We start from the raw sequence: 16,986 nt of genomic DNA on the forward strand, positions 1-16,986 counted from the left end.
CTTAATACCAATCACAAAGGAGGAGCACTCATGGCTTAATCGCCTCATAAAGGTCTTTAGAGTGGGTCCAGTTTGACTCTTGTGCTTACAAGCGGAGGAAATTTGAATATGCTGAGAACCCCCAGGGATGTGCACATACAGAAAAAAGACGCTATGAGACACAAAGAAAGACAACCATTTGCAATCCAAGGAGGGAGGACTCAGGAGAAATCGAACTGGATCCTAAATTTTCTAGATCCTAATTTCTAGATCCTAAATTTTCAGAACTGTGAAAAAATACATTTCTATTATTTAAGTCACCAAATCTGTGATTTTGTTATGGCCGCCCTAGAAAGCTAACACACCTACCATGTTAAAAAAATCTATGAATTCTAGTGTTTTGAGAAGAAAGAAGCACATTAAACAATACATTTGGAAAGCAGTTGTTTGGAGTTCCACAGATTTGAAGGAAAAATGGAAAGCAACTCAAAGTAGTTTCAGTATTTAACTGAAACAAAAAATCTCACAATTAGAGGAAAGAGGAATCCTACTACTATTAGGCATTAGAGAGTGAAAGTATAGGGAAAGGAGGTGTGGGGGTGGTTGTTGGGTTATCAGTGGGACATTTGAGCAAAGTTTCTTATGTAGACCAAGTGGAGAAATAAGACATTTCTAAAAGCATAAAAATAATATTCACTGAAAGGTACTTACCTCTCAAAAGTGAAATTAATATCTACCTCTACATATGCAAGTCCAAATGTAGTCAGAATTCATTCAGGTTTAGTTAGCTCAGTTAAGCGACCCATGGTACCATACATAATCGCTTTCCCTTCTGTCTGTAGCTCTCTTTTGATGCTTTACTCCATGCACCTTTACCTTTAACTCCCTATTTTTAACACTTTCACAAACACTTCTCCTTCCTTTTCCCAGGACTCATGAAGATATTTCAAGTGGGAGGTATCAAACACCTGCATGGCATTAAGTCTTTAATCAAGTTAATAAAAAACAGAGAAGATGCTGTCTAAACATATTTGCCTCATATTCCTCCTAGAATCTCACCGAAGTCATTGTGCAGAATTTTTATAAGGAATAAATCCATTACTGCAAAGAGAATTGAAGGGGAGGTCAACGGTGGAAGACAGATTTCAACATTTCTTTGGATGATAATGGAAACAAGGTGGAAATGTGTTAATTGGTTAATTAGAGAGGACAAGGCTGCAGTTTAATGTCTGCTCAGGAATGAACACAGAAAAGGGATTCAATCTCCTATTGGAACCCAAGAGAAAAAAAACAATGTTTAGATACTCATACTGTGACTGTCCTTTTTTAAATCTTTCACATTTTAGAATCAATTTATAGGAAATGTATTGCAAACCTCATTGATGCTTTAGTACAGTATAAGTTTGAACAACTTTGACCACGAATATAAAGGTATATCTGACAAAAGATGATGTCAAAGTAGAGAGGATGGTTAGAAAATTACCTCCTCTCACAAAGAGAACAATTGAGATGGACTTGTAGAGTTGTTGCAACTGGAAATAGAAGTATGAGAGTTTTTTTCCTCCCAAAGTTTATTAACTAAGTTAAGAAATTCAAGTATTAACACAGCTATCAAAATATAGAAAGAAGGGAGTAGATAAGCATACGTGTGCTAAATGATCTTCCATAACAGAATCAACACAGGTTGCTTAAAGCTGCCAAATCAAGAAAGATAAAAACATATTATTAGCAGTATGTAGATAACTTCACAAAAACAGTAAATACTAAGAACTGTTATTTCTAGGGAGTAGGACTGGGATAGAAAAGGTAGGGCAGTAAATTACTGTTCTCACTAGAAGCTTAGCTATTGGACTTTTACAAAGCTCACGCATCATTTAGAGACAAATTTAACCTTAAATTGGAAATGCTGTACTAATTTCATAGCATTAGGTTTTCATAATTTATCAATTCCTGTCACTAAAAAGATATGCAAAATATGAATGAATTATTCATGATAGACTGTTATGATGTAATGACATATACTACAAAATTCAGTGGCTTAATATCCCCCCTCCAACAAAAGTTAATTTCTCTCATGTGGTACACGTTCTTGTATCAGTCAGCAGAGCAGGTCTGCCTTATGTAATCTCTCAGGCAGCCAGACTAATAGAATGGCAGACCTTCTGCCATCTGTCACCTGAAAGGTGCAGACTTTCCCTCTCTCCACAACAGTGGAAAGGAAAAGAGAGTTGCACCTGAGCAATGCAATTCTTTGACCCGGAAGTAATATCTGTCACTTCCAGTTACTGCACAGTGACCAGAAATATTCTTATGGTTTCTTTGTTTTCTTTCATGAAGATGAGAAAGTTTAATTCCACAATGTGTCCTGAAAGAGAGAAATATGGTCTAAGTAAACACTGGACAGCTTCATTAAAATAAAGAAATTTGCATTCAAAGATTTTAGGTAAGTACAGTATTGTGATCAGTATTTGGAAACCTGTACGAACCACTAGTATATTATAAGGGAAAATAACTAATACATTATCAAGTCTTTTTCTCCCTCTATATATTTTTTGCCAAACTTTTATGATAAAACTTTTGAGACAACAAACTTGAAAGAATTTTACAATGAATACCTATATACCAAGCACCTAGACTCTAATATTAGCATTTGACTATTCTAACTCTGTCACATATTGTTCCAGGTATATGGCCATCTAAAATCTCTTCAGTGCATCTTTGTTTAAGAAATTCAAATGTTAATAATACCAATAATATTAATGATAATAATCTTGTTCATCAGCACCTAGTATATTTAGGCATCTTAACTACACTATTACTCTAAGAGGACTCTCAGGCAAAGCATACTATTCTTTGCCTACTGTAATTAAAGAACCAATGTTGCAAGTGTTTAATTAACTTGCTCAGTTCCTTTAGCAGATAGAGAATTCAAACTCATTTGTATCAGAGTCAACAGTCTCTATGCTCTTCGACATATACCTTGCCATCCTTGCTTTTTGATACGTTGGTGTACTAAGTAACTCAAAACATTTTGTCTCTTTCCTCTTAACTATATAAAGACCTTGTACATGATCTTACTATGCAGAAGTAGCTTATCTTGTGTAGAAATCTTGTTTGTTCCATGTCTGTTTCCATTTCTCTGAAGGCAGAGTCTCTACCTTTGAACCTGAATCATGTGCTTGGTTTATACTCCCATTAACCAACAGCTTTTTTTATGTCATTTTTAATGTAAGTGAGAGGTCAGAAAATTGAATATATGGCAGAACTCTTGCCTTATTGGAAACAAATCCTGGCACCATAATATAAACAATGGATAGCTTTTCAGATGACTTTTGCAAAACACAGTTCTGCTAGTCATTTTACAGTTCTGATCTTTTTCCAGGACAACTTTAACTTGTCTTAAGAAAGCATTAAGAACTCAAGACAATGAATCTTTTTCTACACTTGAATTTTGTTTGCTCAGCTGAATGTCACAAAGAAAGTAATATTTTTGAGAGTTATAAAAATAAATACAAAGATAATAATTCTGTGATTTGCCAAATCATGTTATATTTGCTTCACAGTTTTTTCTACAATGTGCTCATATATTATTTGCTTTCTTTTCCCAGTATAGAAATATTCTTGGCAAAATGTCCTGAGATCTGTCACAGCTGCATAAAGAACATAAATTCTTTAGAATTTTTGGTAAATATGACATTTCACTGTTTTGCTAAGCCATAAATCACCTTCGTTATAGGCAGTGCTGCAGATGTTGTGCAAACTTTCATTCAATGAGACAAATAATTTTTAAACAAGTGTTTTAATAATCAATTTCTATGTATTTATATGTATTATTCTATAATAATCCTTTAACTTTTTTTCAGTTATAATGACATATTTTATCATTAGAATTAGTATAACATAGTGGTCAAAAACAGGGCCTCTGAAGCCAGACTGCTTAGGTATGAATCCTGTATCTGCCTTTCAGCAGCTATGTGACACTGAACAAGACATTCAAACTATTTGTTTTCAATAGTTCAAAATTTTCATCATTTTGTGCTCTCCTCTTTCCTGGGTTCTAAAGTAAATAATGATCACTTGCATCAGAGATTCCTACCAAATCCGAGTTCCTTGATCTTTTGACTTCATGACTTACTTCCTCTTAATTTTGTGAGTCCCATCCTATGACCACACCCAGAATCTTTTCATCTCTCAACATTGAGCCTCTTAAGATATCTTCAGCTGTAGGCTCCCAGGCTCAGGTTACTCTTTTTCTTCCAGCTTATATATGCCCTAATGCCTCTCATACCCGTACTTCAACCTACTGAGCCTTCAGTATTTTTCTCCCAATTGTCTTTCGCCTCCTGATCTCATTATTTTTTTCACTATCCAACTTCAACTTCATAGTTCACTAGCCCCATTCTATCGCCCTCAACTTCACTTGTCTGTTTACCCATGCATTGCATAAAAATTTAAAACCTTTGACATGGATGAGTTCACCATTTATTTTTCTCAGTTTTTTATTCATAAAATGGTCTGATCTGGTGGAGAAAGTCTATGCAATTGTGTGTATCAGAGTCCCTCCTAATAAAAAAATTCCAACCTATCATTTATTGGGTATTTTCTATGTGTCAGATGATAAAAAGTTTTACATCTATTCTCTCTTAATTCTCACAGCAACTGTGTAAGATAGATGATATTGTTCTTTATTTTACAGATGAGGATGCAATGCTTAGAAATGTTAAGACATTTACCAAAGATCAAAGAGTTAGTAACAGCACAGGGTGGATTTGAAACTTCATCTTTTCTCTCCATAGCACAAGTTCTTAGCCACTGTACATGTAATTACCAATATATGTAGGTTGAAACGTACCATTTTACAACGTGCTTTCTACTTGTTTTTTTTAACTTTCTGTTCTTCTCTTCTTTTGGATTCTGTAAATAACTTTTCACTCTTTTTTTTCCATTGTATTAGTTTGACAGTTATACATTCTCTACCTATATGCTCTGGTTAACTTTGAACAAAAAAATGCATCCATCCTTTATGACATATAACCTAACTGTAACCAATAAACTTTACACTCCTCCTAGGCAATGCACCATTCTTAGAGCACTGTAAATTTTAAGTATCTTTATCTACCCATCAATTTATCAAATACCCATATTATGATAAGAAATATTAGTGCATGTATGTGTATATGTTTGTGTGTTTGTGCATATATATATATACACACACACATATATATACACATACACATGCACACAATAATAATAAATAACACTTAGTAGTTACCATGTGTGTGTATATATATACAGAGAGAGAGAGAGAGAGATTAATGTCTTGGCCCTTGGCTTCCAGATATAGAGCTTCTAAAACTCTTGTAGATGGGGGCAATAGGATAATCTTTTGTTCTAATATTTGGTTTTTGATCCCAGTTATTGACACAGCTCTTAAGATCTCTGTAATTTTCTGAATGATAGGAACACCTGATACAGAACTCCTAAATCCTTTGATATATCCTGGGTGATTGAAGCATCTTTTGTTCTAATGAGGCAACTCCTTGATAGCCTCTGGATGGAGGCTAGTTGCCCAGGAAACAACTGGCTTGCAAGGGTTTAAACTTTCATCTGCCACGACCGTCGGTGAGGAAAGAGAGGCTTAAGGTTGAGTTGACCACTAATGGCCAGTGATGCAATCAATTATGCCAACATAATGAAGCCTCCATAAAAACTCTTAAGCACGCAGTCCCAGAGCTTCCAGTTTGCTGAGCACCTGGAGGTGTCATGAGGCTCCATGCCCCTTTTTGTATACTTACCCTATGCATTTCTTCCATCTGGCTATTCATCTGTATCCTTTGTAATATCTTTTATAATAAATCTATAAATGTAAGCAAAGTGTTTCCCTTAGTCTGTGAGCTACCCTAGCAAATTAATCAAACCTGATGAGGGGCTTGCGGAAACTCCAATTTATAGCTGGTTGGTTGGACATGTAGGTGAAAATCTACTATTTGCCTTTGACATCTGAAGTGGGGCCTGGGGCAGTTTTGTGGGACTAAACTCTTAACCTGTGAGACCTGACACTGTCTCCAGGTAGGTAGTTCCAGAATTGAATTGAATTATGGAATACCCAGCTTCTGTCTGCCAGAGAATTAGTTTTTGGTGGGTGGGGAGAAATTCCCTCACATTTTGGTGACCAGAGGTATAGTGTTCTGTTGAATGTGTCAGAGTAGGAAAAACACATTTCTTCCCACTTCTTAAACACACACACACACACACACACACATTTTTACACTCAATTATTTTGATGATTTGCTGAATTCTTTGACACAAGTCTTATCAAATATGTCATCTGGAATTTTTTTCCTCCATACCATTTGTCCTATCTAGGTTTTTTAAGGGTATTTGGAGAAGTTAAATAAAATAATTCTGTTGCAATATTTTTAACCACCAAAAATCTATCTTAATTTTTTAAAACATCATTTGCAAATAAATTGCTCAGTCTATCCTTGTATATTTCTTTTCTTTGATTTGTTTGTGCCCTTTTTTCTTGCTTATGAATTAAATTTATGATATTTACATGGAAAGATTATAGATAATATTATTTTGTTTTGTTTTGTATTGTATTTTAAGTAGGTCCATTAAATGATGGATTGAATATTTAAAAGAGCCATAATTTACAAAATGGCTTGAACTTATCTCCTAGTTATTACTCCTGAGTTTTAAGAATGATAGTCACATTGTACGTAACATCAAGAAAGAGAACAGCATATCATTTGAAAGCTTCAGGGAACCTATAGTAGCTTTGTACATACGTCAAAAAATTGTATGAAGAAAGTGATTCCATTACTCTTAGCTTCACATGTCAATACTCCGAATGATGTCTGTATTCTCCTAATCTGTCGCCTGTCCCTGACCAGTCTTACCTCATGGGAGTATGAATGTTTAAGTGCAAAATTCTTCCAAATTATTGAATAGATTAACAAAGTCTAGAAAATTGTACCACATGTTTATATATTCATCCAGACCTCTTTCAAAAACTTATATGACATCTTCTTCTGGATCAATCATAGTTTGAACTTGTTCAAACTATGTGTAAAGACAAACTCATAATTCTTTCTAAATGTATCTCTATTAGAAAATATACTGCCGTCTATTCTGTCATGCAAGCCAGAAACTTTAATACCCTCGTTCCTCTCACTCCCCTTTATACAATCTGCCACCAAGTCTTGACAATTTTACCTTCTAATACTCTCACATTTGTCCACTTACCTCTAATTCCACCACAACCTTATAATCCAAACTTCCTTTTTTTTTTTTTTTTTTCTAGCTAGTACTGTAATACTGAAGTTCTAACCGATCTCTGAACATTTACTTTTGGTTCCCTGCAAACTGTTTTACTCACAGTGCCAAGGAGAAACATACACATGCACACAGTAATAATAATAAATAACACTTACTTAGTATTTACCATGGGTCAGGTGCTCTTCAAGGGACTTTACATATTCCAACTCATTTAATCCTCACCGTATGGTAGATGCCATTACCTGTCTCCATTTTACAGATAAGAGAACACTGAGGCATACATAATTTAAAGGTTCTGCCCAGGATATGAAGCCAGTAAGTGGCAAAGCTGGGATTTGAACTCAGCAACTTTAGCTTCAATGTTAGTGTTCTTTACCACTGCATGATGTTACTCTACAATGAAAATAATCCCTTATGATTTAAAACTCTTCAGTGACTTTCAAATTATTCCTAAGGACTAGAATCTTTAAATTCGGCGTGGAATATTCTTCCCTTCTACCTTGTGCTGCTAAGTACTTTTAATCTTTTATATGTTTCCTTAATCATTATTTCTTTAGGGAATCCTTCTCTCAAATCACTATTATTAATTCCTTCGCAGCATGCAGCTCTCTGTCAATATTTATCACATATGAAATTGTACATATTTTTGTGATTTTCAGTTAATTTGTGTCTCACTGTAGAATAAACCATAAAAAATATTATTTCATCTGTGTGTAGTACAGTCATATATATGGTACTCAAGAAACATTTAAAGAAGGAGGGAAGGTAGAAAATTCTTAGGGCTGAAAAGTTCTTGGAGAAACATACCACGACAATGTTGTTTCCACATAGGACTCCATTTTATACTCTGCCTCTTGAATTATCACTTATTCACTGTTTGAAGTCCAGAGGTGGGTAACTCTACCTCAAGAAAAGTTACTTCCATTGCCGGGTGACTTGGAACAATATCAGAAAATTCTTTCTTAACTAGAGCCAAAATATGACTTCTTATCAATTTTAACCATATATTCTACTCTTCATTTTGGGGCTTCCTGGCATATGTTTTGTGCCCTTTTCAAATGGCATGTTTTCAAATATTTAAAGTTATGTTCCCCTTCACATATTTTTTCTCGGTCTAATGATATCTGATTACTTCTATTTTTATGACATAATTTATATAATTTTATTTTTGTGCTTTGAGGTCATTTAAAACACTTTTCTTTTTGTTAATGTCAATTGATTTGATTTATTACTTTCAGCCAGCATTTTAAAAACTATGTTCAAAGTTTGTTGATTGGTTCTCCTTCCTCAATCTCAAATAAGTTTTGGTGTAAAAATAAGTAGTAAGTTTGGTATAAGGTTATAGTAAGGATTGGTTCTTCTTCACCCTCAAATAAGTTTGGTGTAAAAACATAGTTGCACATTATATTATTTTCTTGGAAATGTACATTATAAAATAGCATATTAAGTTTCTGAGAGGCTTTGAAGTAAACAATTGGACATTTTTAACCTAGTGTTTTACAAATATATATAATCATTTTTCTGTGGAAATATGCCAGATTTGTAGGATTTTAAAGAATACTGTTGGGAAAATGTATATAAAGGCATCCATTGATCTTTATGGAATACAGATTGCTTATAGCATATGCTTGTAAAGTCATAAGGGTAATGTAAAGTACACGGTACTTTGTTACTTAATGAAATTCTGTTTTTCTTAATTCACAAAAATCAGAAATATTATGTCAAGTGATTAGAATAAAAACTTTTTTGTGTTTTCTGGAAGAAAAGGAAAATGAAGGTAGGAGTAAACATATTTGAATATATTTATGCCAGAAAAATGAAAATAATTTTTACTATAACACATTTTTATTAAAACATGTTCTTTAATGAAGCTTGCTAATTTCTTTGAAATATTCTGTTTTGTTAGAACGCATTCAATATTTTTATTTAGAAAATCCAAAAAACACAATCAAATATAAAGAACAATTTGCAATTTAAGTGGATTTCAAATGTTAAAACACTAAGATTCCACAAGAAATGCATTATGATAAACATAAAATTTAGAACTTAGAAGAATACAGCGGACTATATCTAAAAACAACAGCTACAAAAAATGGTAATGAACTAGAAGTGACTGCTGTTTCATTATTTGATATTAAATAACAAGAATTCTTTAGTGATGAAGTATTTGATTCATTCCATACCCATTCTCAAGCTAAATATCAAACTTGTACCGCCAACAGCTACTTAGCAATCTGCAATTATTTTATTATGATTACAATTAAGAAATATTTTATTTTCTCATTTTCTTCAGGTCGTTCTCCTCCTGTTTGATTATTACATTTATACTGTAAATTACGGTATCTGCATAAGTAATTTTAAACATACACAAATATGTCATTTTTATTGTATAAGAATATAATTGTTTTATTTAGTGTTAATAAGCTATGGAAGAGACCAAAATAAAACTATCTTTGAGTTGATAAACTATCTTAACTCTGTGTCTGTTTTATTAATTAAAAGAAAAGCAAATTAATGCAGGCTGTGATGCATGTAACTGGCAAAAGCATCTTTGAATAGAAAAAATACACTGCGCAAATGAAAATGGTGGCCGAGAGCAATGGGGAATATGACTTGTGTCCTAAACCTATTAATGGTAACCACATTTCATGTCAGAAACATTAGCTCATTAAACTAATTTTAGATTTGGTGAGAATGTGTTTAAATAATGACAGCCTGCAGAAGTCTGAAGCAGGTCATTAAAGCCATTGGAATTGGTGGTTTGATTTCATTTCCATCCAGACGGAGGTAGCGAAGATGAGGTCCATAACTGAAGGAATCTCGTTCTGCAGGCAGCATGGATGGGCTGGGACATATTACAGAGACATTCACACCTACAGAAACAAAGAGAATAGATGAATGAATTGGAACACAAGAGAAACTAACAGTGGGAAGACCAAAAAACTAATGCCACGGTCCTATGGAGGGTTTAGTGGCCTAATATATGAAAATAGTGGTTATACAAAACATTTGTGTCAGTGAGAAATTGTGCCTATCTGTTTCCCCCAAACAAACGTTCAGCAAACTTACAGTCATCTCAGGCCATGTTCTGCTACTTAGTATAGAGCACTAGTAAAGAAATACTGTTAAGATCTGTGATAGAAACAAATGTGTATAAGACATCACTTCTTTTCTAAACTTGCAGGTAAGATAAAGCACATTTAGATTGCTGTAGGTAGGATTTAGGGCATCAGAGGTGGAGACAACAGTTCAGATTTGGGACTGAAAGAATGAGTAAGTACAAGAGTAGATGGATGGATGGATGGATGGATCCTGGATGGGTAAGTAGAAAATCAATCTAATATAAAAGAAAATGCTTGAAAATTACCTTAAAAGATGCAAAATAGTGTGCATAACATGATTTTAAAAGTACAATTAACATAACTTTACATAAGCAATACAGAAAATAATCTTGAATCTTCATCTTCAAATTTATTTAATTGGAAACTAAAATTTTGCCAAGAATTGAATGACAAAGAACTCAAGCCAGAAAATATCCCAACATCCTTTTCATATGGTTAGGATGGGAGTAATTGTGCACCTGCCTTGGATCAAAGCCCTTGGCACCAATGACTATGCTGAGATTTAGGAACATACAGGAGAGAAGGCCAGTTAAACTAGCAAAATTCAGGGAACTCTGTAACAGCTGATTTCAACCATGAATCCATATATTACCTTTAAATTCCTTTTCAAAACCATTCCAAACAAGAGATCTTCCCCGATTAGACCCACTGAACTTGGGCAATGCCCCTCCTCTGTGGCCTATTGTTTTATATAGATTCATATTGTAGTGAATAATTTTATGTTTCCAGCAAGGTTGCTTTGCTTTGAATTTATGCCATTTTGTAAACTGAATTTAATAAAAATGACTCATTTGAATAGCAGTTTAGTTGTTATAAAATCAGGTTCTCTTTTTTTACATACATCCAAGTATCACCTGATCATCTCACAGGCTTTATCAGCCAATATTATTATTCTACCTACCTGGGCATTTTGTGGGAATTCTGGTTCAGAGAAATAAGGAAATGCACACAACTTATTTCAGAAAGTAAGTGGCAGAGCTGAGACCTGGCCTATTCTTTCTATTTCTACAATGTGTCTCTTGCCCAAAAGAATATGTCCCTTTCGATGTGCAATCCTCTTATCCTCATCAAGCTCATGTCCCATAATCAATGTATGTCTGAATAAATGAATATAAAAAAGAAGTATTCTAAATTTAATTACATTTTCATAAATTACAGTGTTTCTCAGGGAACACCAGAAAGTAATGTAGTTGAGTAAATAACATTTTTACCTAATCTTAAATCCCTGAAAGTTTTCAGAAAAATAAATATTTCCATCATATTGCTTAAGACAAGTTCACTGTCTCATAAATTTTGATGTCTTTTCATAGAGGAGGTATGTTTCTTAGAGACCACTTTGTTACAACTAGAGTAGATTATGTGGCTAGAAGAAGCAAGTACTTAAACAGTTTTGACACAGTGTGATATTATTGTGTCAATATTCTCTCCAGGGAAACTCTTATATTTATTTTCTTGAATATTGAAATGACAAAATTTGATATCTACATTAAAAAGTAAATAACTAGATTTCTCTTCGTTGCTGTTCTACTGATAGAATTTTTTAAAAATTTGTATTCATGACAATGAAGGAAAGTATTGTTATTATACTGTATGAGTGAAAAAAACACTTCAGACTCAGGTTCTGGCTATTGCATTTACCCTTTGTCCTTGGGCAAATATCTTCCCCTAGCTGATCTTCAGTTTCTCTCTTTCAGAAATTCCTAATAATATCACACAAGTTTCTTGCAAGGATTAAATAGTAGTTCTCAAATCGTGAGCCAGCAACATCAATACTATTAATACCTGGGGAGTAAACTGTGAGGCCCAACCTCTGACCTAGCAAGTCAGAAATTCTGCGGGTGGGAAACAGCAACCTGGGTTTACAAGATCTCCAGGTGATTCTGATGCACACTCAGATTTGAGAATGATAGAAAATTAGAAATCTATGAGAAAACACTTTGATAAAACTCTAAAATGTGGGTCTATACTACACACATAATACTCCATAAGCTAAAGTCTTATACTTCTCAACTGTGTTTTAAATACTGCTACCTCACTCCTAAACACCCTAATTCACAAATGCTCAGGATGAAACGCCTAATTTGTAAGCAAAGGCTCCATGTGGAGTCACTTGAAGTTTACTTCCCACATCAATTGTCCGTGGGGCTTTTAAGGAATGTACCTGTAATATACCTGTAGAAGCACAGAACACTCGTCAGGAAAAATTATGTATTTAGGTCAATATTGTTGTTGTTCTATTTGATTCAGCTAAACAGATTCATCTCTTAACATTTTTTTTCTGTTGCATCTTTTGTTTTTGACTACAGGATTAAACAATACATTTCATCACCATGGAAAAATAACTGCTGTGATGGCAGGCTGCCATTTAATTCCTGGATTGTAGACTCAAGTACACTGTTATTTAACTCCCCCCACCAAAAAAACAAAAAAGTCTTAAATAACTGAGCAGTTCCCAGTGGAAAAATAGTCTGTTTCTATAAATGATATGTTTATGTGATTATTTGCTTAAAAAGCTTTAGTGAGTAATACCCAGGCAGCACAATCTTTTGACAAATTATCTTTGTTATTCTCTTACAAACTATCCTGACTGAATATTACTTTTGGAATGCATTTTCTTAGGTTGCCCTGGAGAAATCTCCCCAAAGTTATTTTTAAAGGGTCTACTCTGAGTTTGAAGATGCATAGATAAATGCCAGGCTAGGTATCGTACCCCCGTGGCTGGACCTATTTTTACACCAAGTCCAGCCTGGTCTCATGCATAATTGTGAAGAAGCCGAGTTTGTCTCTAATGTGTCCAACATCTGCTTTCTATAATCATTTCTTCTCTTGATGATGCCTCTGCCTCCAAAAACTTTGAATTCATCTCTCACTCCCTTATGAAAAGCTCTTTTCAGGAAAAGAGAGAGTATTCTACCTGACGATTGCCTGTAAGTCCCAAGGAGTTGCCAGCTACCAGGGAAATTTCTTTCCATTTTAATTAATAAAGCCTTAAACTATAGTAGTGGTTCTCAATGTGTAGTTCCCAGAACATCAACTGGACGGCTGTTAGAGATGAAAATTCTCAAGTCTCACTCCACATCTACTGAATTCTGGGGGTGGAGTCACCAGCCTTTACACACTTGTTTGAGACTCCCACTGTAATTAGGGGAGTTTAATTAGAGACTCCCATTAGGAGGGTTTCAGGCATCAGCTGTCATATAGTGTTTAGGACAGAGATGCCTTCCTAATGCCTCTTAAATCATATTTTCTTTATTACTAGTCATGAGGTTGTTTGTGCCTGGTATGGTTTCTTAAATAAGCCTACCCAATGGGGCAGAAATATTGGAATCTCCTGGAGTAAAAGAAGATAGAGGCATTTAGTTTCTCTAATGGATAATAGTCCTCTGTAGATGACTCAAGTCCACTTTTTAGTCTTCAGTTTGAAGATTTGGACTTCTTGGTTCATTAAGACTGTGTATGGACAAAATTTAATACTGAAAATTGAAAACACACTAAAAATCTAAAGGAACATTAGTGGGGGAGGGGGCAACACATTTGCTCTTTTTAATGAAAATAAAGATACATTTAATGACCATGAGCCCTTTAGTCAAAGACATACTCTGCAGGTTACTTACTTTTAATTTTGTTATGATCAAGGTGAAGGTGCTGCAGATGAGCACTGATTCGGGGAACCTTTGTAAGTTGATTGTGCGACAGTTGAAGATCTAGAATTGATGATACATCAAATCCTCTTGATGGGAGACCCTCATCTGACAATTTGTTGTGATTTAGTCTCAAAAAGGCCACTTTAGGAATCACATTAAAATAATTTTCTGGTATTCCTTCAATGGAATTGTTGTCTAAAAACAACTGCATTGTATTGGCTGGTAATCTTGGAGGCATATTCCTCAGGGCATTCTTGGCCATGTTTAGCTGCATGAGGTTCTTGAGTCCTTTAAAAGTGTCTCTTTGAAAGGCATTGTCCACTAATTTGTTGTTCTGTAGGTCAAGAAGGGTCAGGTTCTCCAGATTGCTAAAGGTCCCTTGAGGAATTCTGGACACCTTATTTCTAGCTAATTGTAATTGTTCTAAACTTCTTGGCAATGGAGAAGGTACCTCCTCTAGCTCATTATCTTCCAGAAATAAGAAGAGCAACTTCTTCAGCTGGCTTAGGGCTCCTTTTTCAATTCCGTAGTTGGTTATTTTGTTCTTGTTTAGATTTATCCATCTTAGCTGGGTGGCATTCTCAAATGGCTTTTCAGGAATGGTTTCTATCAGGTTGTTTTGAAGATAAAGATACCAAATTCTTGAAGGAATAGCAGGAATTTCTTTGAGACCTCTGTTTTCACAATATAAAGCAGTAGGAAAATTGGGTGGGCAGAAACATTCCATGGGACACTCGAAGTCATGAATAGTCCAATCATCTGAATCATGTACTTCATAGACCTGCCTCACACTTCTAGACCACACAGTGTCTGTTATGAATAACACCCACATGATGAAACAGATTGTGCCTGCCATTATAGCACCTACAGGAAAAGGAACACAACTGTTAGATATTTGAAGATCTTGACCTTTAGATAATTTTATACATCAAAATGATCAGTAAGCATTTCTTCTTCAGGGAAGAGGTGAAAATATGTCAACATTTCATACACAGATCTTAATTAATATACACTAGTTAGTAGGCACCATATGCAAAGCATTTTGCAAACATTGAGAATAATTCACCGACTTGTAGCTTTCTGGTTGTAACCCAAACGCAATAAAAGCCGAGAAATGGAAAGAAAATTTTAGCAGCTCTAAGTGTTTTTCCATTTCAAGCTATTTAATTTAAAGAACTGAACTGACATCAGTAGTTGAATATGAGAATACAAAAAAGTGATCTTTTAAAAACTCAAACTGGAAATCTGTGTTGTTCCTGAGAGGAAAGCATATGCTTTTACTTTTACTCTTAAATGAGCAGAACATCTGGATGAGATTTCCTAGGCCTTTTGGCCCTTGAACCAAAGGAATGAAGAGATCAAAGAACATTTTAGCACTTTATGGTGAAGGAAGGTTCTAGGATCTGAATAAAAATGTGATTAATCTGTTATTCTCTAGCTCAACTTCTCAGGTAAGTTTTTTGAGGGTGGGGGAAGATGTCTATAATTTTAAGCACACAATTAAGTTGTTCAGCCAAGCTATTGAATTATCAGTTCTCTCTCTCCCTCTCTCTCTCTCAGAGAATATGTATATTCTGTCTCTATATATGTGTATATATGTATATATAGAGATAGAGTTTATTATATAGAGTTGAATACATTGTGATGTATAGCACAAGTACGTGAGTATTGTATTTAACTATGCCATTATTATGGTTGATAAGAAACAAAAACAACCAAAAACATATTTAGGATACAGGTAGAGAATTTCTTTATATTCATATTATCAGTGTGGATAATAGAAAGTAGGTTAGCATTTACTAATATTTGATACATTTAAAACACATAAACCCTCCCCACTGATCATCAAAGATTATTGGTACAAATAATTATTTTAACAGGAAATATACATATATATTTTAATAATTTATAGCATACATATGTTACATATATATTTATATATATATCAGTAACATTCTGACCAATGTACATTTATTGAACTGATTGATAATAGGATGAAATAAATTTTACTGATTCCTTAGGAAAAGATAAAGTCAACTTCATTTATGAAATGCTGATCATTCAATTTTGCCATTAAATTGCAGAAAACAAGTGCAGAGCTGCTTCTGCAAGCTGTCAAATTTTCTAGGATTGCAGAACGCTGCTCTGGCCATGTTCCAACAAAGAAACATTATTTTTTTTTTCTTTTTCAGAATAGGGTTTTGGTTTATTTATTGAAGTTGTAACCCTGCGTCTGTTGAATAAGTACTTTGCATGCTTAACTTTAAGAGTTTTTAAAAGTGCAAAATAGTTTACCTTGCCTTCCAGGAATACACCGTTGAGTCCTGTATCTCAGTCTGAGGTTTGCTAAAAATCAGTTAAGAGAAAAAAAAAAACTTTGACGAAAATAATTTGTTTTTACTTTAAGCTGTCAAGTCTCCTATGAGAAACAGTGAAACCTACTCGTCCCAGTCACCATGAACACCTTTGATCTATTGTTTCCACTTTGACAGGGCTTCAGAAGACTGCTTACCTCAGCCTTCTTGGATCTTCTTCTTCCTTTTCTATTGGTCACTGCTTGTACATGGTAATGGATTGACCCAGGCTCCACTGTCATGTTTTTATGAATCCTCGGTAATATATATGCACTAGTAGATCCAAATTTAACCCCTCCAACAACCATGGAATCTTAGTGCCTACACAGCCCAGCAAAGGAAATTCTTACTTTAATCCTAAGAACTCATAAAAAAACTTCTAGGCAATTTTCATTCCTAATTCACAGTTCAATTCATTAGTACATGTTGTCATGTACTGATATCCAGACCTTATTTACCAATAGGCAGCTAAAGGCAGTTTTAAAGTATAACAAAAAGATATTTTAAAAGATTTTAAAACATTTTCCCTAGATGATCATTTCTTAAAAATTGAATACAAATAATTAAAAGCCAATGTCTTCTGTTTATATGGACATATTTTATCTG

General features: G+C 34.2%; 1 protein-coding gene across 1 annotated transcript; it reads right to left on the bottom strand.

Annotated features, from left to right (window-relative positions):
* Window positions 1-9,102: 9,102 nt before the first annotated feature.
* KERA (keratocan) lies at window positions 9,103-16,602 on the bottom strand. The gene is made up of 3 exons (XM_001135135.6): window positions 16,322-16,602; window positions 13,997-14,890; window positions 9,103-10,133 (listed from the first exon to the last, which is right to left on the bottom strand). Exons 2-3 carry the CDS (start codon window positions 14,880-14,882, stop codon window positions 9,961-9,963), a joined length of 1,059 nt encoding a protein of 352 aa, XP_001135135.1. The 5' UTR covers window positions 14,883-14,890; window positions 16,322-16,602; the 3' UTR covers window positions 9,103-9,960.
* Between the last annotated feature and the right edge of the window lie 384 nt (window positions 16,603-16,986).

This window comes from Pan troglodytes, chromosome 10, assembly GCF_028858775.2.
Source record: "Pan troglodytes isolate AG18354 chromosome 10, NHGRI_mPanTro3-v2.0_pri, whole genome shotgun sequence".
Lineage (NCBI taxonomy): Eukaryota > Metazoa > Chordata > Mammalia > Primates > Hominidae > Pan > Pan troglodytes.